Source organism: Limanda limanda, chromosome 1 (genome assembly GCF_963576545.1).
Source record: "Limanda limanda chromosome 1, fLimLim1.1, whole genome shotgun sequence".
NCBI lineage: Eukaryota > Metazoa > Chordata > Actinopteri > Pleuronectiformes > Pleuronectidae > Limanda > Limanda limanda.
The window spans coordinates 15,710,032-15,735,430 of NC_083636.1; the positions used below are offsets into that span (position 1 = coordinate 15,710,032).

A 25,399-nucleotide genomic window follows, 5' to 3' on the forward strand; every position below is an offset into this window, starting at 1 on the left:
ACTTAACCAGCGGAAACCTTTTGTATCTACTGCAAAACCTTCCAGAAGTAGATAAAGATAAACAAAAGGGGCTTAGGACGGCTCGTTCTTTACGTCAAAAACTGTCACCACAGCTGTTTGTGATGTAAACTCTGTGTGACCTTTTCAAACTCCTTCCTACCTGCGGAGCAGCAGCTTGGGGTGGTTCTTGCTCTCAAGGTTGCGGTCTATGAGGTCAGACAGGAGGTGCTTCAGGACATCGGTGGCATACTCCAACTTGCTCTGCAGCACTGTCATGATAAGTGAGGCCACGTTGCCTCGGTCCCTCATGGAGAAGCCACGCTGGGCCTCCAGCGTGCGGATGAAACACAGCAGGAAGACCTTGTTGTTAATGAGCTGGCCGAAGAGCTTCAGTCCCTTCTCCACTTGCTCTTGGCGGTAGCCAGGCACCTACGAGGAAACAGCAGGAATGTTCACTTGACTGAAACACATTAGAAATAACAAGGAGTGAAAGTGCAGATTCTGTGTGGCACATTCAGAGATAACACACAGATCTAATTAGTCATGACTTCATTTGAATGTAATATCCGCTCTCTGCCTCCATAGCTACATCAAGACATTTGTTTAGACAATTACTTTATAATCATAAATATCCAGATCAGGTTCTTTACATATATTATCAAACTTAACCAGGTGAAACCCTGTATAAACAGTTCAATTATCTGTGTCTGTTCATAAGGATGGAAAGTGCTGAGAAATAGAGAGAAAGAAAAACATGAGTCTGTGCAGATGAGGAGTTTAAGATCTTCCAGCCTTTGTTATATCTAAAAGTTGAGAATAAAGGCAGGAACACACAAAGGGGATGTTTATTACTTTGATGGCACGATGTGTTCCACATTGATTCAAGTTGAAAGAGAGAGCAGAGATGTGAATTCCCCTCGTCTGAGCACAGATTGTCCCTGCACCATTTACAATAGTCACTCCCTGCACATGCTTTTCTTCTTTTTTTTTATTGCAGCACCTATGGAGATTACGTTTTGTTTTGTCTTTTTTTTAATCTGTCAGGAGCACTCATGCTAAGACAGCATCCCTGTGCACCCAATGCAGCTGTCAAACAGCATATGTTTTGTCTTTTTAGCCTTCCTGGAGGAACCCCTTGTCATCTGCTGGGAGCCATTGTTAAGTTGCAAGTCTAATTTCATACCAGTTGACAGGATGTGTGCAGTGTTTGTGTGGGCACGTGTGTTTTTAGCACTTGCCTTTTTTGTGTGCATGTGCATTATGTGAGCGTGTGAATGGGAGCAGAAATAGAAATGTGGGAAATGTGGGAACGCTGACATTACAGTACATGTGCAGGTTTTCACGCCACTTTTGTATTATAGGTTGAAGAAACAATTGATATATTGCACAGGGCTGTAACACAAAATGTTTTAACTTGTCTTTTAAGAATCACAGAAGGTCACCATGACAGATATCTTATCAGTTAACCATCGAGCCCGAGTGAAAACTGATCAAATGTCAAAGACATTTTTACAGAATACAAAAGCACAAAAAACATGAGAAATTTTAGAGAATTCTTATGAAGATTATTGGTTAATGAGGCCAAATGGCTGCCGACACTTGTTGTTGCCGGCGTGGAGGCATAAAAATGCCCTGATATCCCATTAAAATTCAAGTCGACAGGTTTTTTGAAATGGGATTCAGGTGTAAATTGAATTGCTGGAAACAAAGAGGGAAAGGAAGTGATTTGACTGCTCAGAATGAACCGTAGCAGTTTCAAGGAACAAATACAATATAAAAAGGCAGGCTCCATTGAGCTGCCACACACCAGACTATATTTTAATATTTCTCAACATGACACTCACTTCGAATGAGTGTCTGGTTAAATATTACATTACTGAGCAAACCCTCTGTTTCAGTAAACCTCGACAGACTCTCCATCACCTGTGCTTCTTCTGAGTGTCTGCAGCTCCCAGTCAGAAAACTGTACTTTAAATTCTCCACCACATCAATAACAATTAGGCAGCTATCAACTGCCGAAGACCAGCCTGCTGCTTTCTTCATTAGGCTCCTATTCCGCATTGCACTTCTCCTACAGTTCGACATTTATACCAATTAAAACATAATTAATATTGCTTATTACTGGAAAATTTTCACCGGGGATTGAGTGGCCAACCCCGAGGGCAGTGAAACGGGGGTCCATCATTCTCTTAATGGAACAAGACGACCAGCTCAATTACGGCTGTCTATCAATGTCACCACTGGGGATAAACGACTTGATTTTTTTTCCCCCCTTTGCTTTTCTCCCTCTGATTGACTTTTAATTTGTTTTTGGGGTGGAGGGAGAAAGCCGTGCAGCATCTCATAACGCTGGGAGTTATTAACGAGAGTGCGCTCCTGATCCGAGGGCTGCCTTGTTTGTTTTTGAGAAAGTGCGGTTGTCGGCCGTCAAAAGGCTTTTCGCTTATCAGACGGCACCACAAACAGCATCGGCGTCAATGTCACCGACTGTGACCGGCTGCAAAGTTAATTTGCTCGCTCACTTTGCATTTCATTCAAATAAAGCTAATTGGATTGTGATTGCTATTTGATATAGACAGGTAGGAACACTGGTGATGTTTGCTGTGTTCATTAGAACAATAGGTAGTAACTATAGCCGCCCTTTTGCAAGAATCCTGTTAACCTTACTATGCTTATCAACAGATCTTCCTATTTGATGGAAAAGGTGCAGATACCCACCCTACAGCATGTTAGTGGTACCTGAGATCCCTACGCACAAAGACTTATCTTATAAAGTCAATTATTGTTCATGTTCACTACAGCTTCACCGTACCTCCAGATCCCTAAGCACAGGATGCTCCTCTATGCCTGGGAAGAGGACCCTCATGGTGTAGGTCCTGTAGTCCAAGAAGGGGATTCCTGCACCATCCAGGTCACTGGTCAGCTCATGGATGTCTGTCTGCAGCTCTGCAAAAGCTGGAGAATAAACCAAATGCACAATTATTAGATTATGACAGTATCTTGTTGGGGCCTATAATCACTAATAGTTAATTTAATCAGCAGTTGCAGCACTGGAAGTTGGCGATATATGTTTAACTTAAAATCAATAAGATCTCTCTGCAAAAAACACCATACCTGATCAGCTATTAGCCTGATTATAGTTAGAAATAAAGAAAAGTGGAATTCACTTTAGAATACTTGAAGATGAGTAACGTCCACAGACCAGTTGCTCCCACAAATATTTTTCCTTCTCTGAGGGAGCATCAACTGGTGCCCAGACATTTCTCATCTTCCGGTTGTTATCACCTCTTTCCAGCAGCCTGTGTTTATCAAGTTTGGATGTTTGTGCTTTCATATACTTTCTGAATCACTTTAAAATATTCCCACGGCATCAAGTTGACCAACCACACATCAGCACCAGCCTCTTACCCTCTTTGCACTCCAGGGCCACACGTGACTCCAGGTTGTCCATCTGCATCTGCAGCCTCTTCAAGGTCAGGTCGCTCTCACGGGACTTGCGCTTGTAGGCGATGAGCACCATCACGATGAAGAGGATGAGCAGAGCTCCGGCTGCAGCGATGCCGATGATTGCGGTGCTGCTGAGCGGGCTGTCGGATGTGATGAGGACCACACCTGGGGAGAACTCGATGCCGCCCACACGGGCCTTGTAATAATGAAAGATAAAGAGGCAGGTTAGAATGAGCGCATGCACGTACTGTACATTAATACAAAGCATATTACCTTGAAAGGTTTTAAATGAGAAGGCATATTTTGTTGACACTTGATGAGAAAGAAGCTGAGCTGTGGAGAAGAGCCTCAACTAAATATTACTTCATAAATTACACCTCGATGAGCTTCAGTTATAATGATATCACTCAGAGAGCGAGAAAAATAAGTGGCAATCAATGAAGTAAGAGATTCTTCACAGAAAAACACATCACATATATTCATATTCAATATTCAAATATTCAAGTTAATATTTCTTTTGTGAATCAAACTCAAGATCAGAGCTCTGGCAGACAGACGTATCGATTTGTGTCTTCAGTGTGCACACACTTGTGTTTATTTGTGCCTCTCCTAATTGTTTTACAGTAATGTGTCCGTCTCTTTCTGCGAGGCCGCAGCCAGGTGGTAACATCAGGAAGCGCTCTGTTCAAAGTGGTCCCTCCTAAAACCACAAATGGAATCTTTATTGAGTTTGCCGGGGCCCTAATTCCTCTTATTGAAGGCTTATTTGTTTGTCTTTTGTCTGCTTGTGGGCAGTAACTGAACCCACACGGCTGATTGAATTAGAACGTGCTCTGTCTGGAAGTGGCCGAGGAGAGAGATATAGAAACAACAGGAGGAATGTTCATCCGTCTGTCAGAATCCAAGTTGATTTGTACGACTGTCTGTCTTTTCAAGCAAAACCTTTCTAGTTGTCATGCGTGTGTGCGAGGTCCTGTCTCCCCTGTGTGGGTCACGTGCTCACTCACCAGGACCTTGTGTCGACCCGTCAGGTTGGGGGACTCGCAGAGCAGCTGGGTCTCTGACACCGTCAACATGCAGGGCTTCTCTCCAATCAGAACGGTGTAGTTCAGCTTTCCATTCCCACTATTGGTTGGTGGAAGGAAGTTTCGCCCCTGCACAGAAACATGTTTCCATGATTAGTGTGTGTGCCGTTAAAGGGCAGAGTTGTAGTTAGCAACACATTAACATCACCTCAATGACTTGTCTCTTGTCTTGCAAAGTTAAATACATTTCAAAAGATGCATATAAAACCATATATAAAACAATCTGATAATTAGATCAATTATTCAACAGGATTTTGTAACAATAACATGACTGAAATCATGACAAAACTCAACAAAAATCAATAAATGATGGATGTGGGTGATGTTGATCCTCCTACCTTCAGTATTATGGGCGATCCGGGTTTAAGCTCGAGCACCCCAGACACACTGAGTGGTTCAAACTCAGGGTTGGGGTAGTAGATGAAGTTGCTGTTGTTGAGCGCCATCAGCGCCTGCACGTCGTCCAGTTTGAAGCCAAACTCATCGGGTCGTTCAGGCGTCTCCTGCTGTCGGGCCAAGCTGATGGGCAGCTCTGGAGCTTGACACAGCATGGTTGTGGCGCTCAGCACCTCGCACAGCTGCAGGAAGAATTATATATGGATGAACAGATGTGCATGAATTGGAAGGTTTGGTAGAAACATGGATAATTCACTTTTCTTTTAACTTAATATACCCAAACTTGTTGTACCAAAGTGAAAGTAGAAAGGGCACCAACTTCACATCATGTAGTGCCATCCCATCATTAATTATCAGGGTGAAACACAGATGTACTTTTCACTGAACCCACCGGAGACACAATTCAAACTAGATGCTCTTGAGCTGCTCTCAGACCAAGCCTCTCATCATGTGCCCAGTAACAGCTCGCTGTGATATTTACTTCTGTCTTTGTCTCATTACTCTTACTTCTCATCTTTCTCGACAACACTTTGTCTCGTCTTTGTCGTCTCGAATTTGAACGTGTGATTGAAATCTAGCATTTATTCTTTATTCACATCTCAAAGACAGTTATGTAAACAAGGGCAGATTGTCCAATCGGTCATTGTCACCCTGCACACCCTTCAATATCCCTGTAACGTCTCCATTCTTCTCAGCCTGTCAGGACATTGACAAATCAGCCACTAGCACAGGTTTTATTCGCATTTTTGTCCCATTCAGACGTTTAACGAGTAACCTCTGCCACGCCGCCACTCAAACTATCGCCTGTCACTCTAATTGGCTCCTTAAACATGCAACTTGACAATTCCTGCACGGCTCTCTGGACATCAATGACATGCATCCTGTACGGCTGCTGCAGAAAGGTAACAAAGGTAGAACAAAATCTGCATAAAGACTAAGAAAGTAAGACGAAGCTTCAAAGTAGGACCTGAAAGTGCAGCAGCTCGACACACGGAGCTCAGTGAAGGGACGTGAGCACAGATGTTAAACGCGGTGCGCGCTCATGCTCAAATGAACCGTGAAGATAGCATTACTACCTTTAGTAAGCGACTCTTATTTCAATAAGATCACAGGGAACCCCCCCTGTGTCTTTACCTGCCCTCCCCTGGGTAAAAGGGTGAAAAAAAGGCTAAAGAATTTGAACCCTGGAGCTTTTATTTCAGAGTCAAAACTTCCCTTTTGTTACAAAGCCATGGAGAGAGAGTACATTATTCTCTTTAACTCAATGGAACCCCGTTGGTTTTTCACTATGCCCTCTTCTGAATTTCTTTGCCCTGACCAATGGACCTCGAAGTGGCCCTGAGGAATTTAGTCATGCTCTAAAAGAAAATCTCTGACATTCACAATGGCTGACTTTTCTTGCTTGTAAAAGGAAAGTGGGCACTTAGAATCCCCGGTGGTCGAGCAGGTATTTCACACAGAGGTGATGCAACATGGCCGAGAACGACTGATTATATTGGTCCATAGCAACGACACATAAAAGAAATACTATCTTATACCGGGGTCAACCATAAAGGCAGATGGTGTTATTGCACGATCACTTACATTGAGCGTCTCATGGCCGTTGTATTTGGCTCTGATGAGAGGAGTCTGAATGATGTCCAGGTTCGTTCCTGTCACTGTCACTGGTGTGTGTCCACTATAGGAGAGACAAGGAGATTGACAATGATTTTAAGGTATTCAGGCTGTTTGGACAGACATGAATTACCCACATAGACAGATACTGATGTGCTAATGTAGAATTCAAATGTCATAGAATATATATTATTCAATTGTGCCGGTGGATGGCTATTTTTTTTATTTTTGTTGACCAGCTTTATTTGCTGATCATGTTTGTCTAGATCCTGCATTCACCAGTGTCTGTGACTAGTGAGGCAACGTTCACTCAAACGATAATATGATAGTAAACTTTATCTAGCAGCTTTCAAAACACAGATACAAATTGCTTCATCAAACACGAGACATGATTTCAAAGCAGTTAGAAGATCACATAGCAGTAGAGCACAGATATAGAAATAAAAAATGTTTCAGATGAAAACAGAGGGAGAACTAGATCAAATAAAACATCACAAATTAATTAAAATAGATGGAAAGTTCAAAACGAGGAGAAAGCACACCGTTAAAAATGGGTATCTTAGAGAGATTTAAAAGAGGATAAGGGTTTTTTAAGACAAATTTCCTCAGGGACATCAGACTGCCAAATGGCTAGCAGGGCCTAAACTGAGGACCTCACGTTACGACCGAGCACATATGGCGCCAAGAGACACGAAATATACCTAGGGTGCAAGTCAAGAAGGAGCCATAAAAATAAGCAGTAAAATCTTACAGTCAATTTTAAAATTGGAAGCCAATAAAGAAAGCTCAAATATGAGCTCAGAGCTGCTGCTGGCTGCTGCGTCTTGGATGAGCTGTAAAGTGCCTTTCCGTACCTGTAGATGCTCCACTCAGGCTCTATCTTAGTGATGCTGGGATCCTCCACATACTCGAAGCGCAGGTCTTTCTGGAGATGGGCCCGGTCTATGCTCACGGACACAGACACGTTTCCGAAGCCCTGCAGGGAAGAGTGGGTTCTGCAGGTGAGCCACTGTCCCCCCCTCCTGCAGTGACCACAGGATGAAACGTTAGTAATGTGTAGCTGACAGCGCACTAAGCTGATATTTACACTCTGATCATCATCTCTCTAGTTGGTTCCACTGTGAGCGCCGACTAATAAATGATTCAAAAACCAATAACAATGTAATATTTAAGACGGCTGAATGGTTGGTTAAGTGGACATGTACAGAGTTTATTGACTGAACATTGATCAGGGCTAAGTGGTGGATGACATTACTGTATTTCTCCAATAATGTACCAAATAAATGTTTTATTTCTAATTAAAAATCTACTTCTAAGGCAAAATAATTAAACACCAGATCCTTATCAAAGGATTTTTAATCATTAAGTCTTTAAGTTTATGTGAGAGAAAAATTAGAACAGTTTACTCTGTAGTCTGACAACCATCGTCTTTGACTGAGCTGTTAATAGACTTTTTAAGTGTGAGTGGCAGATTCCATTCATGCTCGTTCCCCACTAACCTGAGATAAGTGCATGGCTGGTCCTTAAACATGATGGACACGTTGCTCCCAGCATCCAGGTGGCTGCCAGTGATGTTGACAACGGTTCCCCCAGAGACCGGCCCACGGCTCGGCTTCAGGTTGATAATCCTTGGGATCTGGAGAAAGGTTAATATCACAGAATAAATGATGAATAACATAAAATGATTATGCTCTAATGTCCAGAGCACCAATATATAGCTGAACTGTCTAATTCCAGGTAGAATTTTTTTAAATGCAGTGAGACAGCAGCTGATGCCATCTACTGGAAGCAGGTCCTACAGTAAATCCTCCTCCAGTTCACTCTGCCTTCTTGTAATCTCATCTGCAGCCGGCTGTGCAGCGCGACACCGAGACCTGACATCATATAATCCTGCTCAACGATCCCATTGAGAGATAAACCTCGGTCAGCACCCCGTTAATGGATGGCAGTAAAAATGATAACTCTGCATAAAATGACCGCGGGAATAACGGCGGGAACTGTACGTTTTATTCAGACTGTGCAAGTGTGAGTGATGCTGATTAATTAAAGTAATGAAATATCCAGCAAGTGTGTTACGATTTGCGTGCATTTGTTCAAGGCAGAAAAATGTTTTTATAACCCTCAGTGATTCTTCCTGATTCTCAATCATTAACGACTGACAGTCTTGTGTCACTTTGAAAAGAACAAAAGTTGAAAACAGTGACTCACCACAAAGTAGTAGTACTTGGAGGATTTTGCCTTGAATTCTGAACTGCAGTCTCCATCTCCGACACAGACCTGCACATTGCCAGTGTACTGGCTCTTCTCTGCTTTACCCATCTCGCACACAATCCTGGGGACACACATTGTGGGAATATGTAAGAATAAGCAGATATAGAAATTCTATGTATATCTGGAAAACCCTGCCGCAGCCTTCCTTGCTGACAAACTCAGAGCAGATTATGTAAAAAAAAAAAAAATGCATCCAAACCTACGTTTAAACCCTTAATAAAATAATGTATTGTTTGGCAGCAGCTTCCCCTCCAGTGCACTGCCAACTTGTGGGAGAAAAAGGAAAAAAATGTCTCTATCCTTTAACAAATTACCTCAGATTCAGCGAGCACTTCTGCAGGGTCAGCGATTGCTTAGAAAGTGCTGGCACACAACTTACTTTCTGAGCAGAAGAGGCTCTGGGTCTGTTGATAAGACAACTTTAAAACACGTTTAAAATCATTTAATATGCCACCTGTAAGGAACCAAAGCAGTGGATTAAACTCAAATGTCAACAAAATGTAACCTTCTGAACTCTCTACAATGATAATGGGACCGTGTGGTGTGTGTGTGTGCGTGTTTTAGGCATGTGTACGTGCTATAATGATATAAAGAAGCCTGAGTATTCTGTATCCCTCAGCAGTGCATATACAAACTTCAATTTCCTCTTCGTCTATAGGAATTAGTCTCTTTCACACATGCACATACTTTTGAGTTTTTAAATGTAAAGTGTGACCTACTGTTCGGCAGGGATGTAGCCCTCGCGTATCGGGGTGCAGTCCACTTCAGCCACCTTCACGTTACCCTGGATCTCTGTGAACTCCAGGCCCAGGTTCTCCCCACGGATGGTCACCAGCGTGCCGCCCTCCCTGGGACCTCGCAGAGGGGTGATCTGTTGAAATCAAAATCCAGGCAGATGTTATTTTGTTTCCCTATACAAGAGGCATTACTACAAATTGCATGATGATAAATATTTGGGCAGAAGAAGTTGAGTATTTGTACTTTTATTGTTTTGATTCTTGTGTTCTATCGACAAAGGCCATATTACATTTTTTTGCAGAATGTGAGTTATAAAATTCGCCATGGTGGTTATGTTTTCACCCCTGTCAGTTTGTTGGTTTGTTAGCATGATTATAGAAAAACAACTAAATGGATTTCCATGAAACTTGGTGGAATGAAGGGGTATTGATTAGGGAAGAACACAGTAAATGTTGGTGTGGATCTAGGATTTTTTCTTTCTTTTAAACGATCTTTAACATAGCGACATAGGGCAATTTTCAACATTTGCGCCATTTGTCCTGGGGAATAATTCCTGGATCTTGAGTGTGTGCACTGTGGTGCAGCTTGACTGGATTTAGGGGACTGTTGGGCCTTTCCATATCTGCTCCACTGAGTGCCATTCTAGTTTAATAGAATTTTTTTTAATTTATTTATTTATTTTTTATGTTACTCATCTGGGAGGATTCTTAAATCTTTCTGTTCACACGTTATGTAACTCTCGGGGAAAGAAAATACTTTTCTGAAGGGTGGGGGTGGGGGAGGGGGAGAGACGGCTGCAGCAGAGAGCCCATAAATGATCAAATAATAGCTCCTGAGACAGCTATACGGGGTCATGACTCGGGGTCAAGTGACTGTCATTTCTCAATCCTACATTCCCTGAAATACACAACAATCTCCTCCCTGAGATGAACTGGAAACCTGGCATTAGATGACACCTTCACAGTAATCTGTGTGGTTTGATTTATCAGGAACATCTCTCACTGGTGATGAGGAGGTTCTAGCATCTATCAGCGCTGCACTAACACAATTACACCCTGGCCGGTGAGCGAGTGCAAACACATCGTCAGGCTGGGCCAGACGGATGGATGTGAGGGACAGACACTGGGTAGCCTGCCCCAATCTGTCTCTGCCAAATAGAAGTCCTCCATGCTGCGGGCAGGGACCCAGCTTTACTAGTGCTGTGTCAACATCCCCATGGAAAATACTGATCCCAAAGGATTTTCATTGAGGTCGAAGCTCTGCTCAGTTAATACGTCTGCGTGGCCCCCTGTGGTGATCACAGGTACACTGGTGAGGGAGTGTGGCTTTATCTCATAGCTTTAGGCTCTGTTATTTTGTATTCTGATAAACCATATGTGCATCAAAGGATTTTAATTTGACTATTTGATTACTTTTCAAATAGGTGAATTAAAACAAATTGAAGCAGTTGCACTCGAGAGGAACTAGCCAATCGAGTGACAGCGGCGAGCTCGAGCCAGGTCATGTTCAACACAAGTCCGTTAGCTGTCGTGTGCAGATATCATTATCCTACGGTTCAATGTTTGATTAATAAGCTCCCTGCTGATATCTTAATGAAAAAGAGCCTTCTGGGAATGGAGCTACAATACGTGCAATTAAAAAGATTGCACACAATGCATGGTGGTTCTCTTTATTAGCAAAATACGGAGGATGGAGCTGGAGAGAGAGAAATAGTGGAGGAGAGCAAAAGAGCCAAAGAGAGAGGGGGAGAGACACAATGAGACGTTGATTAGATTTGTGACTTTGACAAGATAATTGATGGTTGGATAGAGGCAAAAACTTAATCACTTCTCCCTCTCTCACCCTTTCTTTTTCCATCCGTCTACACCAGCCCCCCCCCCCCTCATATTGTTGATGGGAGATGTCATTATAATAAAGCATATTAGAATGCATTAGGGCTCTGGTCGTCTCGGAGAAGTCCTCACTCCTCACCCACTGACAGTTTTTATGGGGGACGTGAGAAGGCTGCAATATGTCCCCGCTGCAGCCTCTGGGATGGGAGGAGAAATACGGGGACGATCGCCCGGAGTAAATCCACTCAAGACAAACACTGGAGGAGGGATGATGGAGTGAAAGTGACTGATCCAGACACAAGATATCCCTCCTGTGGTCATCACCTCACTCAAGAGTTTGCCTGGATATTCATCAACAATGTAAAGGGGGAAAGTTGAGTAATTAGAGCCACTGTTGACTGTTTAAAACAGCTTTTTATCTCCTGTCTGACTCCTTCTCCTTTCCTGCTTAAAACAATCATGTTCATGGTGCATTCATGGTAACAGGAAACACTGGTTTATGGTGTTGCTTTCACCAAATGGTAATCGTTGTATCCAGGATGCAGTCTGAAGACAAAACGATTGCTCTTCCATTCTCGTGTCCCTCTTCCCTCTCTCCGTCCAAACCCATCACTCCCCAGGACATAGACCGAGATTCCATTCTGTCTTTTTTATTCATCCCTTCAACTCTAGTCGCCATCTACTCCTACTGGTCCTCCTTTGAAAACGGATACAGAGCGGACCCTCGCATCCATCATGGGGAAACATGGGGGGGGGGCTCCTCTTCCACCCCTTCAGCCTCTTGTGACTCCATTCTGGCTCAGTCAACCCATACGTCACCAGACGCTTTCATGTAAAGCCTATCCATCGTCCTCTCCCTTCACGTGGCATCTTTCCATCTATCTTTCCCTTGTATCCTCTAATCCTTCATCTCACCTTCTCCCTGTCGTCATTGACCCTTTTATATGTCTCGCACAGGTCAAGTCTATTTGCCTCACGCAGCGTTTGTGGATTTCCGGAGGACGACGGGTTAAGTGCGGGTTTACGAGAACATCTGGGCTACGTTGATTGATAACTTGGGAGATGGAGAATGATTTGCTTTCTAGGTCCTAAGTGGATTATTTAAATGTTACTGAGCTGTAAGTATATAACCTCTGTTCCAATCACAGTTGTCAGAACAGACTGTTATTGTGATTATAATGTGTCATAACTTGAAACCTTTTGATAAGTGCGACGTGTAACTGCACGGCACAAGAGGTGTAAAATAAATTCCTCTCACAAAAGCTGTAAGACTGAATAACTGCGGGTGAGCTTCTGCTCTTATGTTGAAATGATGAACTGCCACATTGTCTGAGTGGTGATGAGTATGTTCAATCCATTGCACTGTTATTAAGGTGTGAAGAAAGTGCATGCATGACCTTTGGGTGTAAATCAATGCTGGCAATGTGCAGCTTTTGTGGACGTGAGCTGACATGAGTCTCACCTGTGTGATGCGAGGGTGGGTGCACTTGCTGTTGATGCCGTTGTGCTCCAGCCACTGGTTCTCGGGGTGCGGGCAGTGCTGCTTGAGGGTGCAGCGGTTCTCCCCTTTGCACCAAACACAGCCAAACAGCGGGTCTGCCTTCAGACACAGGCCGCAGCTGCCGCGCTGGGCGTCGCACTTGTAAAGATGGACTGCGGGAGAGAGAAGAAGGTGATGGCACAGCCAGAAAGAGCGGAAAACATGAGTGAGCAACGATTAAACAACTGCAAATGCATACAAATTCATTCTAAAGCTTCAAGACACACAACAAGCTCCAATCTGGGTTGTTAACGCACATCTCTCAACGTCTGCCAACCACTGCTAGAAGATATACAAACAAACAAACTGAACATTCAGAAAGAGAGAGAGAGAGACATTTGCTGATATCTCTGTCTCATTATCTCTCCATCCATCATCATCTCTGTGTACTCGCTCTCCAAGTTGCTGCTTCTTGCCTCTGCTCGCTCACCACACATTTAACATATCATTGCCATGGCAACGGGCCAGCCATTTTATTTTTTAATTGTGATTAGATGCATGTGTGATCTGTCCATCAAACGATGCCCAAGGAGCTGCTTCCTACACAGGGAGCGGCAGAGGGAGGAGAGAGGAGGACTCTCGAGTGCAAGCATCTCCCTCTGACTTTGGTTGCTTCTTTGATTCCACGCTCAAGGATAGGTTGTGTTCACTGTATTTGACTCAGACTCACATACACAGACACACACACTGTGCAAACTTTGCCTTGCAGCACAGTGTCATGTTGGCATATCATCCACATTTTTAACAATTTGCTTTTCTCATGCGCTCCTCCACTGCCTTTGGTTAAGACGAGTTGTTTTCCTGTCAGAGAACTACAACCCCCAGCATGCGGCTGTTTTCCTGTCCCAGCATGGTTCATTCCCGGTGGTGGATAGCCAGTGGCCAAACTGATCGGTTCAGCAGCTGAATGCTTAACAATTCAGCAGTGAGTTGTCATTCCACATATACCGTGAGTAGATAAATAGAAAATATGAAAGGCAGAGAAATACAAAATAAATGTTATGTCGTAGCTTTGTCCATCAGTCCAGCTTGGATTAATAAATGAGCTTTGATAACTTAGATTCATAATTTGTTTTTAGTTTTCATTATATGTTGGTTGTTAATGTTTTTGAGCTGCACCCATGTTTCCCCAGTGCTGCACTTCTGAAATGTATAACCCGTAAAGTAGAATGAATTGCTGAGATGAGAAAAAAGAAATGAAGGGGAGAGGCGGCGAAGGATTGATAGAATTTCCAGAGAGGAGTTGACTGGGCAAATTAAATAAACAGCTGAGAGTAGATAATATTTTGAGAGTAGGCAATAAAATGGAAGTTAGATTTTGGAAGAGACAGACGGACATACAGCAGTGCGGTGCAGGACAGACTGATGGAAACAGAAAGAGACAGGTAGGGGAGCGAGAGACCTGCAGAAGTGCAGCTTAACAGAGGAAGTGTTAAAGTTAACCACTCTACACACCAACATTCGGGGATGGATGCTGCACCTCAGCACACCGCCCGCCTGTTGCTATGGAAACCAGCTCTACAAGGGGAATAATGGGGAGGCAGCAGCTTTACTGTGTGTAAGTGTGTGTGTGTGTGTAAGCGTGTGTGTGTGTGTGTGTGTGTGTCAGTGAGAGTTTATCAGAGACGATGCTGACTAATTGTGTGTGTGTGTTTTAGTATGATGCTGTGGGAACTAAGGAAAAAGCTTGTTTGGTAGTGTGAGTCAATTTCTGTATATGCAAGTGTGTGCACATGCTTGCGTTAGTGTGTGAGTGCGTTGCGTGTGCATACACACGCCTCTGTGCACGCTCACCTTTGTTGTGGGCGGGGTTGTCAATGCTGAAATCTCCATTCCAGATGACGGTCAACTCCACGGGAAGACTGCTCATCTCCATCCCATCATAGAAATACTATCACCATGGCAACCCAGAGAGAGGGCAAGAGATGGGGAAGAGAGAAAGAGAGAGAGAGAGAGAGTGAGAGAGAAAAAGAGAAACAGAGAGACAGAGAGACAGAGAGACAGAGAGACAGAGAGACAGAGAGAGTTAAAGAAGCTGTTGAGCTACTTTGAACTGTCCATTATCTTCAAGTCCAAAAGCCTCTGGTATCACAGTACTCCTTCGAATGCAAAACGCATGATCAACAGGTGGTTGTACACACAATAAACGCACACATGAACTCACGCAACAAACTCACAACCACACACTACACACCAGAGAGCTCTCAAAGAGGAGATTATTTTTGATATGGTTCTTTAACACCAGCAGCACGGAGGGTTGATGCTAGAATCATAATTTTCCGCTAAATTACAGTTTCCCTCCTTCACTGCTCAATCACAGTACAATATTTGGATCGTACTGTGATTTTACTCGCACAAGTCTTCTTCGAGACGTCTCCACACACAGACACTGACACGCAGCGTGATGAAGACAGACAGGAAGATGAGATGTTATTGTATCAACACACGATTTGCATCAGGGCCAGCACAAAGCCCTTTTTCATGCTAGTCTTTCATTGCTGTCAATGCGTTATTCAGTCAGTAAATGGAGCCTGATTGCTAGGGTGGTTGTGAAGAAGAGACAAAGTCAGACTCTTGACTCATCTCATCACTGTCTCGCTGATAAAAGAGAAATACTTCAGCTGGAACGACTGTGTGTGCAAGTGTCTGGGTGTAGGATGGGAAAAAAACAGTACGGTCACATAATAGAGGTGGGGCAAATTTATAGAGTATATGTCAGTGTGTGGTGCTTAATGGTGATCTGTTATTGGCATATTAAAACACACACTGAGACAGACAGACACACACACACAGACACAGACACACTCCTTACCGATGTGTTTTGACACTGCACTGAGGAGCTGTTGAAGCGCAAGGCAGGAACCCGGTGCTCACTTCCCTGGATGGTCAGCAGACACTCGTACCCCCTCTGACCGGACTGGGGCTGGGGGAGGTTCTTTGCCCGCAGAGTGATGGGCTTCACCACGTTGACTGGAACCAGGATCCTCTCAGCAGGCAGTAGCTGGGGACACCCCTGCAAGACAGACATGGAGACAAGGAAGAACTGTCACTACCCGCTCTGACTACTATCTTCTTTGAGGTAAACTTTTGACATCACAATGATATGAAAAGGACCGGCAGCAACAGTTTTGATCGGTGGAATCTGTTTGGAGACACAGACAATGATCCTAAATAAACCTGGTTGCCATGAAGAGCTCATCAACACCAACACAGAACAGCTCTTCACCAACATTCATTTTATTTAATGAAGGAGCCTCTTCAGCGTGATCTGTTATTAGTGTTTTAGGGCTTTTATTATTTTGCTAGTTTCTGTGGGGTTGAGATCGGTTAAGTCTGAGTTGGTCGGTCCTCAGACCTGCTCACATCCAAGGGCTTGATCCTGTCGGTACTCAACTGTCATTATCCATGTGAGGGGAAATTAATGACAAAATGAAATTGGCTCTTATAAACACTTTGTGATTATGTTTGGCTGGTGTGGACCAAAACAAGGTTGATTTCGACCTGTGCGGTACTTAGGCAAGATTGAATGACAGAGATGAAGAGAGCAAGAGAGATAGACGGATGGGTCGCTTAGCAATCGGAGGTCTAAAATTAACAGCCAATCAATTCAGGTGTGAGCAGCTGGCTAAATATAGAGCACCTATGACTTCCCTGAAAAACGGAAAGGAGAGGAAAGAGGGGGGAAGATGGACAGGCAAGAAAAACAAAAAAGATGTGGAGGAGGGCGGAGAGGACAAGTGGGGTGAAAAAAGTTGAGAAGTGAGGTAAGAGAGTGTTAAGGTAGTAAATAGAGAGCAGCACTCCTATAAGTACTTTGCAAACTGTTTCATGTTTTTGTTAAAGAGCCACGGATGAGAGCGAAAGAGCAAAATAGTCAAAATGAGCGAGAGAGGAACAACAAAAGAACAGAGCAGCTTAAAGAAGGGGAAAAAAAATAGAGCGTATGCGACGGGAGGAGTGTCAGCGTGTCAAAGAGGCAGCAGGAGAGAGGGTGAAAAGAGGGAGCGCAGATAAGGTGAACCCCCGCATGGGTGGTGCTGGGGGGGAGCGAAGCACAGCGCACGTTGAACTGGGTGATAACACTTGTTTGAAGTTCATTAAAAGCCACTTGATTGGGTTAGGCTGAGTGACTGACTGGATGGCTGCGTGGTGAGAGAGGAGGATTGGGGGGGGGGGGTACTCTGTAACACTATTCACAAAGTCATTATAGATAAATGACACACAGGGTGAGTGAGTTCAGCGGTTGGGGGGAGAGGAAGGAAGAGGTGGTGGGTGTGTGCGTGTGTTTGCTCGTCCAAATCTCATTTTCCTAAGAAAGGCGAAGGGTCGCGTTTGGAAAACGGAAATGATTGGGCGAGCAAAGAGGGATACAATCCTTTTTTTTTATCAAATCTCTTTCAGTTAATACACTGGAACAATGGAGATAATACATGTGATCTGGTTTGTGGACATGAAGGCACACGACGCACTGGAGTACGACTTAACATGGTGACACACAGATCTGCAGCGATAGTGGCCAGTGGGGGCGAAGTCATGGCATTGTGCGCACGCACGCACGCACACACACACACACACACACACACACACACACACACACACACGCACACACAGGAAACCCCAGGGCTTGCCATACACGTCGCCAGATTCAAGGTAAACGCTTCTGACACGTGAGAGTACGCGCGCCCACAAATGTATGCAAACACATTCAGAAACTACAGCCTTGGAATCCCATTGTAGTGTAAGATAAACGCCACAAGTCAAAGCCAGACAGCATCTCTTGCATCATCTGCCAACGTGTCATGGAAAACTTCGGGATGCAAATTCAAACAGCTGCCGACTACACACTCGCGCACACGAACACACATCAACACTATTCCACCGTTTCATTAACACCTTCAAATTCTCTTTACAACACCGACATCAGAGTCATTTCTTTACAGATTGAGCACACACACACTCTGTCACACAGACACACACACAGACATACAAATACACCCTTTCTATGACTAGAACCTGTCATTCCTTGTCTGCCAAAATAAATAAATACTAAAATAAATTTTTTTTTGTCATATTAGAAACATATTAAACAAAATCTGTTTCCTTATTTGCTTCAACAAGAATGAAACATTCATGATGTGTATGTACACACGCACACTCAGACACACTCATCATTCACCAGGACTGTTGCCAGAAGGCCCTGAGGCCAAGTGGGCTTTCACTGTGTTACGGACAAACACATGTGTGTATCCTAGTTGGCTACTGATGCTACTGGTGTTGGCAGTGATGCTCGCTGTCGCCCGTTAAGATTCATGTCAGCGTTAAGTTGATCTAATGCCAGTGCGTTTATTGCCGCTCCACACCCCCTCGACCCCCAGTGACTGAGGTGTGATAAATAACGGAGCAGCGACTTTAAATCACAGCCCAGATGCATGTACACACACGGCGCACTACACAAACACGCTCAGCCCCATAAATATGCACACGCTCGAGCCGTGTGACATCACGTGGGCAGAACAAATATAATTTACAACTCGAAGATTGTTTGACTCTAAGAGGAGGTAGGGAGGGAGAGCTGGGTGGAATCTGGGAGAATACTGGAGTTTAAAGCATGATTTCACCTTTACATAATAATATAAAGTTTTGTCTTTTACTTTAAATTGGTACTGACATGCAGTGAGTTAATTCTTGTAAATTGTTATTCCTACAATTTAGAGTAACAGTCCGTGTAATACCCACTTGGCCAACTTCCTCAGTAACCTGAGCCTGGATAGTGTCAATGATTGATGGATGGATGGATGAATGGATAGATGGATGAATGGATGGATTAATGGACAGATTTTTCACTGACACTTAGTTAGTTAGAAACTATTAACATCCCTTTCAACTGAGTAGCGGGCAAATAGTCCTGGGGACAGAAGCTTCCATTTATATGGTGACTATCTCAAAACCTTGACAGATGTAAACAAATCCCACAAGCAAACGTAGAGACCAGTAGAGTTAGAGAACATTATTTGTGTTTTTGTGTAAAACAACACTTTCTGTCTGATTAGTAGTTGAGAGAGAGACCAGCTTATACAAGTCTGTTTGTGTGAAGATGTGAACTTTAGCGACAGACCGACAGTCGTGTTATCAACGACCAACCACTAAAGCACTGGAAAGAAAAAAAGTACCTGTCAATAGAGTGAGTCATTATTACCACGTAATAAGCGCTGACTTCTGGAAAACATGTTGGCGCCTCTCTTTTTCTTCTATATAATTATCCTTCGTTTCTCCTCTTTCTATCACAGACTCGTTGTTTTCGTCTGACCTCATCTTTGATTCTTCTTCAAGCTTTATTCCTCCTTCATTTATCTCTCTCTCTCTAAACCGAGCCTGTGTTGTTCATCTTTGCCTGACTCGCTCGGTGACCCTTCCCGTTTCTCTTATCAACTCTCCCTCGCGCTGATTCCAGCTCCCCCTCTCCTTCCCGACTTCTCATCTTCTCGGGGACCTACTTAGATCTGATAATTAGAGGCTGGTGGGAGGTGTGAAGGGTGGAGATGGGGAGAGTGACAGAGAGTAGCAAGCCGAGTGGGAACTGTGAATGTAGAAGCCCTTGGCATAGTTTGAAGCAAGGGAGGGTGAGAGTGAGAGGCAGGCCCGTAATTATAGCAGTGTAAGGTGTGAAGATGAGGAGGATCTTAAGTTTCCATACACGTACGTACACGCTCACGCACAAGCACACGCACACGCACACACACACACACACACACACACACACGCACACACACACACACACACACACACACACACACCTACCTCTTGTGGTAACCAAGAGCTCCCCTTAACTGGCCTCTGTTTTATCATCTCCTACAGAGCCTCGGGCAAAGACACTCTCCTGCTCTCTTTTCACGCTCCCTCCTTCCCTGCTGCTCTTCACCTTGCTCCTATCCCACCACTCAATCCTCACCTCAAATCTTTTTTTTCCAAATATCCTCTCGCAGCTTTCTTTTGTCTCCTGTCAATCTCTCTCAGCCTCTTTGTCCTTTGTCTTAAAAGAACGATGTGATTTGTTACAACTTGGGGTTGTCTTAGTTTTTACTTCTCTTGGTTACACTCATTATCTAGTAACTTAAATATACAGAATGTATAACTTCGGCTGCTAGGGGCCAAAACTAAAAAATAAGACCCAGATTGTATGAAAGCATCCAAAGCTCTTTAGTTTTTCCCTTGAAATATATCTATTCATTTCTCTCCCACTTTCTTCCATTTTCCTTTCATTCTCGATTTTTTCACTTCACTCTGTAAATACTCCACTGACTCCTCAACAGTCACTGCCTGGGTATGACATCGATTTGTCCATGAATCGAACCAGAACACCTTTTTCCACCATCCCTGGCTAATACCGGCGACTAGCAGCTATTACTGCTGGCATTTAGCTGCTCTAATAAAATTATATTGATCACTTGATCAATAAGTTCCTGGTTGATAAACTCCCAGGCATGGATCACCTCAGCAGGAAGTAACTCCAGCAGGACGATGTGCGCAGTGAGAGTGATGAATTTAGAAACTGTGTTGTATAAAGAAGAAGAGGAAAAGGGAAATATTCTTCTTAGTTTTAAAGAGAACAGGAAGTGTCCTCAGTTTAATCAGTTGCCTTAAGTGTGGAAAAAGTACTAAATATGCAGGTAAACATCTCAGCCCATATTCGTGTGGTCTGGAATCACTTCTGGCTGTTTACTCCGTGTAACCAATTGGAACCGCATGCATTTTTTTTTGTCAGCAAGGCTCAGCAGAACGACTGAGTCCTTGAGATGTGTGGAGGGCAAACAGGGACGTGGCCTTGTGCTAATGTGCCAACAGGCAAACGTCTGATCCGGGTGCCCATATCATTGCTGGCATGAATAAAAAGGCACCCACTGTACACCCGGGCCTGGCTTTTACTCCGTCCTGCCATGCATACTAACAACAAGCTCAAGCAGTCGGGAGATTTGCACGGCCTCAGTCATTAGCATAGTGTTCAGGGATTATTCAGATCGCTGCCTGAAATCCCTTAATTGTAATAGTACACAAAAAAATCATCTCCAGCAGAAAGAGGCCGTCCCATCTTATAAAGCAAAGTTGACTCGTTTCCTTTCATGAAATTTGGGGCGGATTCAATGAGTGGTTGTTTGTGTGTGTCTAAGTTATTAATTCAAAATGACAACAAGGAATCTGGCAGCAAACACACGACCTTGGATTTAAGGGGTTAATTAAAAGCAAATTAAAAGTCATTTAGCCTGAAAAACACCTGTCAAAAAGAGGGATTGTCATTAATGTGCTAATGCCAAATCCCCCCTGACTATATTTATGCTTTCTTTTAGGCAGCAACACAATAGGAAGGGATTCACACATTATTATCCTCTGTCAATATTGACCAGCGACGCCTGACTTCATTGCAAAAGCAAACCTGCAAAGACGCCAGCTTGGGTCCGACTAAGCAGAAGGTTCAAAAGGATAATGGAAAATGGTGGAAAAAGAAAATAATATCGTCTGTGCAGGTTGAATGGCTCAGGGGAAACATGGGTGGAATAAAGCAATTGAGAGCAGACTGCTCATCAAAGAAGGCAATCTGGCTAAGCTTGTCCCTGCCTGTCGTGAAGCGTCTGCCAACGCAGACAAGAGCACTAGTGATCTTCATCATAGCTCACCTCAGGCTAGGATTAACAGGCCACTAACTCCCTGTAAAGCCCTCGCCGGAAAACTACCGTCAATTGGCAGGGCGCAGGCGGGCGAAGACTGTAAACACGCACAGACATAGAAATACATCGAAGGAGACAGACATTGTGTATCCACAGCAGATGTTGTATACTTATCTAGGCACATGTCCAGACCTTTCTTTACCCCCCTGCACTGTTGTGAAGGCAGCCACTGTGGTGGGGCCTCTAAATCAGAGTGAGACCTCTCTGGAAAGGAAGAAGTGGGCGGGTCGGGGGGGCCTTCACTGAATGTACCCCATCCAGCGAGGAGCTTGTCCTCTGCAGCAGTGCAGCCTAATTACAGTGGGCTCTGCTTCGACGGGAATAGGACTGGCTGCCAATACTATTGATAATTCACACAGAGTAAGCTGTCGCAGGGAATAGGGATGGGCGAGAGGAAATGGCTCAGTTTTATTAGCTTCCACTGCCCTTTGATGTGCAATCAAGAGCGAGACATGCCAAGAGGCCCCTGCCAGATGGAAGCTCTGCAGCTGAAAGGTGTCTCCATCCTTTTAACATAACTCTTTTTGCATGGGAAACGTAGAATGATGGCTATTAGTCTCATGTGGCCAAACAGTTACCCTCGATTTCTGTCACTGTGGTTTATTAGTTAGCTGGCTCGCTAAGAAAAGGCTGTTTGGAGCTGGTCAGCGTTAAAACCAAGGGGTTTCTTGGATGTGCTCTTAATAGGCCACAGTCTTTTGAGCCAACAGGCAGAGGTGCTGCAGGAGATATTCACCTCCCTGAACACACATCAAAAGTCCACTGAGGGTCTCACCTGTGGGAGGGGGTGGTACCTGAATAACTGGTGTTAACCTAAGAAGAACAAAATAAAATCAGTTTTGGCTCGGGGCTCACCTCAGGCTTCTTGACCCGTCCCTCCTGGAAGGAGCATGTGCGAGGGTCGTAGGTGCAATCATGTCTGTATTTACACCAGTGGCACTGGTAGGGACTGCTGACACATGACAAACACCTGCATGGAGAGGAGAGGAGAGGAGAGGAGAGGAGAGGAGAGGAGAGGAGAGGAGAGGAGAGGAGAGGAGAGGAGAGGAGAGGAGAGGAGAGGAGAGGAGAGGAGAGGAGAGGAGAGGAGAGGAGAGGAGAGGAGAGGAGAGGAGAGGAGAGGAGGTGTTATGAATTGAACACTGAACTAGAGCACATATATTTCCAGCACTTTAACAATAATTGAATTAATAAAAAAAAAGTGAGATGCCCCATCTGACCCATCAGGGACAATGAAAGCAAGACCCATCTGGTAAAATTCTTACTTCGGAAAAATGTATATTACACCAAAAGTAAGACCGGGATAAGGAGACATGGACTTACGACTTGTGGACGCTGCAGTTGTAGAAAACAAAACTGGTATTTGCGAAAGCCAGGCCCGTCTCCTTGGACTTAAGATAGAGCTGCACGATCTGGTGGTCACCTGGAGGGAATAAGTCATAATCAAAATTATTATTGTGACACAAAGACAGTTTTGCATTATGGTAAAAACAAAAGACACAATGTTGATTGGACCCACTATTGAAGAGAAGATATGACAGTAATATAAAGGCAGCAGTAACATGTCAGCTATGTTGATAGATTCTAGGACCGCTGCTTGTTTGATGATAATTTCATTCACTCGGTCACATTTTCTGTTCAGTGTCGATGTTCCCATGACGAATATATGACTGCATCACTTTGAGCCACAGGTGCCGATCCTGTTGCACTGGTAAAGGTAACGTCTTAGAAAGACAGAGAGAGAGATAGAGAGAGAAGGAGGGTTTTGTTGGGTTAAGTCTCTCTATCCCTTCTCCCTAGAAAAGACAAGAGTAGGTGCACACACATTTCCCTTGGGATGGAAAATACTCCCCAGGAAAAGTCTTTGAGAGTATCTTTGACAAGGTAGAGGGGGAAGAAGATGAATCAAAAACCATACGTTTGTTTGTGTGTGTGTGTGTGTGTGGTTGTATAAGCTTGTGCCTCATCTGTATTTGGTGTGTCCTTTTGTCTGGCCCTAATGAAGGTGTTCATGTTTAATTCAACAGCACATCCACACATCTAACTGCTCCTTCTCTCTCTCTGTCTCTCTCTCTCTCTGTCTCTCTCTCTACCTCTCCTTCTCCCATCACCACTCTATCTCCTCACACAGGTCCCCTCGCCTCCCTCCAAACTGCGACTCTTTCTTCTCCCCCGTGTCTCACTCCATCTCTTTAACAAAGAAGGAATCATTCATCAATCACGGTAAAAGCACCGCTGACAACGGATCTGTCCTAATTAGGCCACCTAAATGTTACCTTGAAGCCTGCTAACACTATCTACCCTTCCCGAGCTTAGACTAATGAGGACTGGTAAAAAATGGGAGATGAAAGGTTCAAATACAGGAAGAAATGGGAGGTATTTTCCTTCTTCCTGACACAGGAAAAGGATATAAGCGTTTTTGTGGTTGTTGCGGGAGAAAGTAAAATATTCCTCGTTTGTGTGAGTCCATATTTACACGTCTACACTTGCACAACTGCAGAATCACCAGCTTTACATATGACTGACAAGGCAAATATTGAACAAATGTTTTTAATTCCCGGAAGCACCCTCGGGCTCGCTGTCAGCCGTGCATCTGTGTGCCGTCGATCTTGGATTACAATATTCCAGAGGTGTTTGTTTGTGTGTTTAATGCTTCTGTTTACGTGCGAACACTGAAGGAATAAAGGAAAAAAAGGCCTCATCATCTTACCCACTGTTTCTTGACGTTAATCTAGATTTAACTCGTGTTTAGGTATTGAATCAAACATCTAAACAGCTGATAGATAACCTTGTTTTTTTTAATTGTGAAAATGTGAAAATATGATTTTCTTGAGTGGTCCCACATCATCAGTGTTCCTTTGAATGCAAATATTGAGCATTACTGATGGATCGCCGTCTTTTCCTTTTCAGTCTTCAGTCTATTTTCTCTTTTCATTAATTTTTCATTTTTTTGTGTGTGGAGCTATGGAAGGGTGGCATCTTCATTATCTCAACATGAGGACACACTGAGGGCTGGTAATGAAGGATTGCCTGCCTGGGGACAGGCCTTCCCAGATGGGAGCGTAGTTCAATTAGACCGGGCTTAGCCAACCACGGAGAGGGGAGGTGAAGAGCAAGGGGACGGGAGGAAGAAAAAAAAAAAAGACTGTTTTCTCTTCTTTGCTTTGTGGAAGGAATAACATCAGACATGTTTGAGCTGTTTGCCTCTTGAAAGCAATGGAAGCAGTGACATTGTCTGCAGGGACTGTGTAATCTCCAGGCTGTGTATTAGCTGAATAACTTCGGTGAGAACACTTGGCGGTGCCGTTTGATATTTTCCTTTTTGCACTGGGGTTAACTGGGGTCCCATCACTCCCTCTGGAACGCATCCACTTTGAGGGAGGGTGGTAAATAAATCCCACAGCAGCCTAATAACTAATGTTCACTCAATTACTAAACATATCCTAGGGCAGTGCTCCAAGGCCTGAGATACAGTCGGCAATGAGGGAACAAAATTTCATATAACACTTAGATGTATAGCATGATCCTGACTGAAGGGAAAACTTCCAGATGAGTGTGTGCTTCGCCGAGTTTGTATCCAACAGGTCTAATGTCGACTCTGGCAATTTGCTTTTCTTTTGAAGGATTATGAGCAGATTATGCTGATGTCAGTTTCTGTACATGTTCACAATGCAAACATTATGGTACAATGACATCTACAGGCTGGTAGCAGAAATATACAGGAACACAGTAAAAACACCACGTATTAAGCACTCA

At 44.0% G+C, this 25,399-nt stretch overlaps 1 protein-coding gene across 1 annotated transcript in view; it reads right to left on the reverse strand.

Moving 5' to 3' along the window:
- The window catches only part of plxna4 (plexin A4), a 192,867-nt gene that overhangs the window by 26,153 nt on the left and 141,315 nt on the right, over positions 1-25,399 (reverse strand). Inside the window, exons 7-21 of the mRNA XM_061081211.1 lie at positions 22,967-23,066; positions 22,499-22,613; positions 15,736-15,936; positions 14,718-14,814; positions 12,846-13,036; positions 9,533-9,684; positions 8,751-8,874; positions 8,042-8,178; positions 7,397-7,564; positions 6,513-6,606; positions 4,871-5,110; positions 4,455-4,601; positions 3,409-3,643; positions 2,813-2,955; positions 161-429 (exon numbers count right to left, since the gene is read on the reverse strand). Of these exons, the coding sequence (XP_060937194.1) occupies positions 161-429; positions 2,813-2,955; positions 3,409-3,643; positions 4,455-4,601; positions 4,871-5,110; positions 6,513-6,606; positions 7,397-7,564; positions 8,042-8,178; positions 8,751-8,874; positions 9,533-9,684; positions 12,846-13,036; positions 14,718-14,814; positions 15,736-15,936; positions 22,499-22,613; positions 22,967-23,066 (2,413 nt within the window). The remainder of the gene's footprint in view (positions 1-160; positions 430-2,812; positions 2,956-3,408; positions 3,644-4,454; positions 4,602-4,870; positions 5,111-6,512; positions 6,607-7,396; positions 7,565-8,041; positions 8,179-8,750; positions 8,875-9,532; positions 9,685-12,845; positions 13,037-14,717; positions 14,815-15,735; positions 15,937-22,498; positions 22,614-22,966; positions 23,067-25,399) is intronic.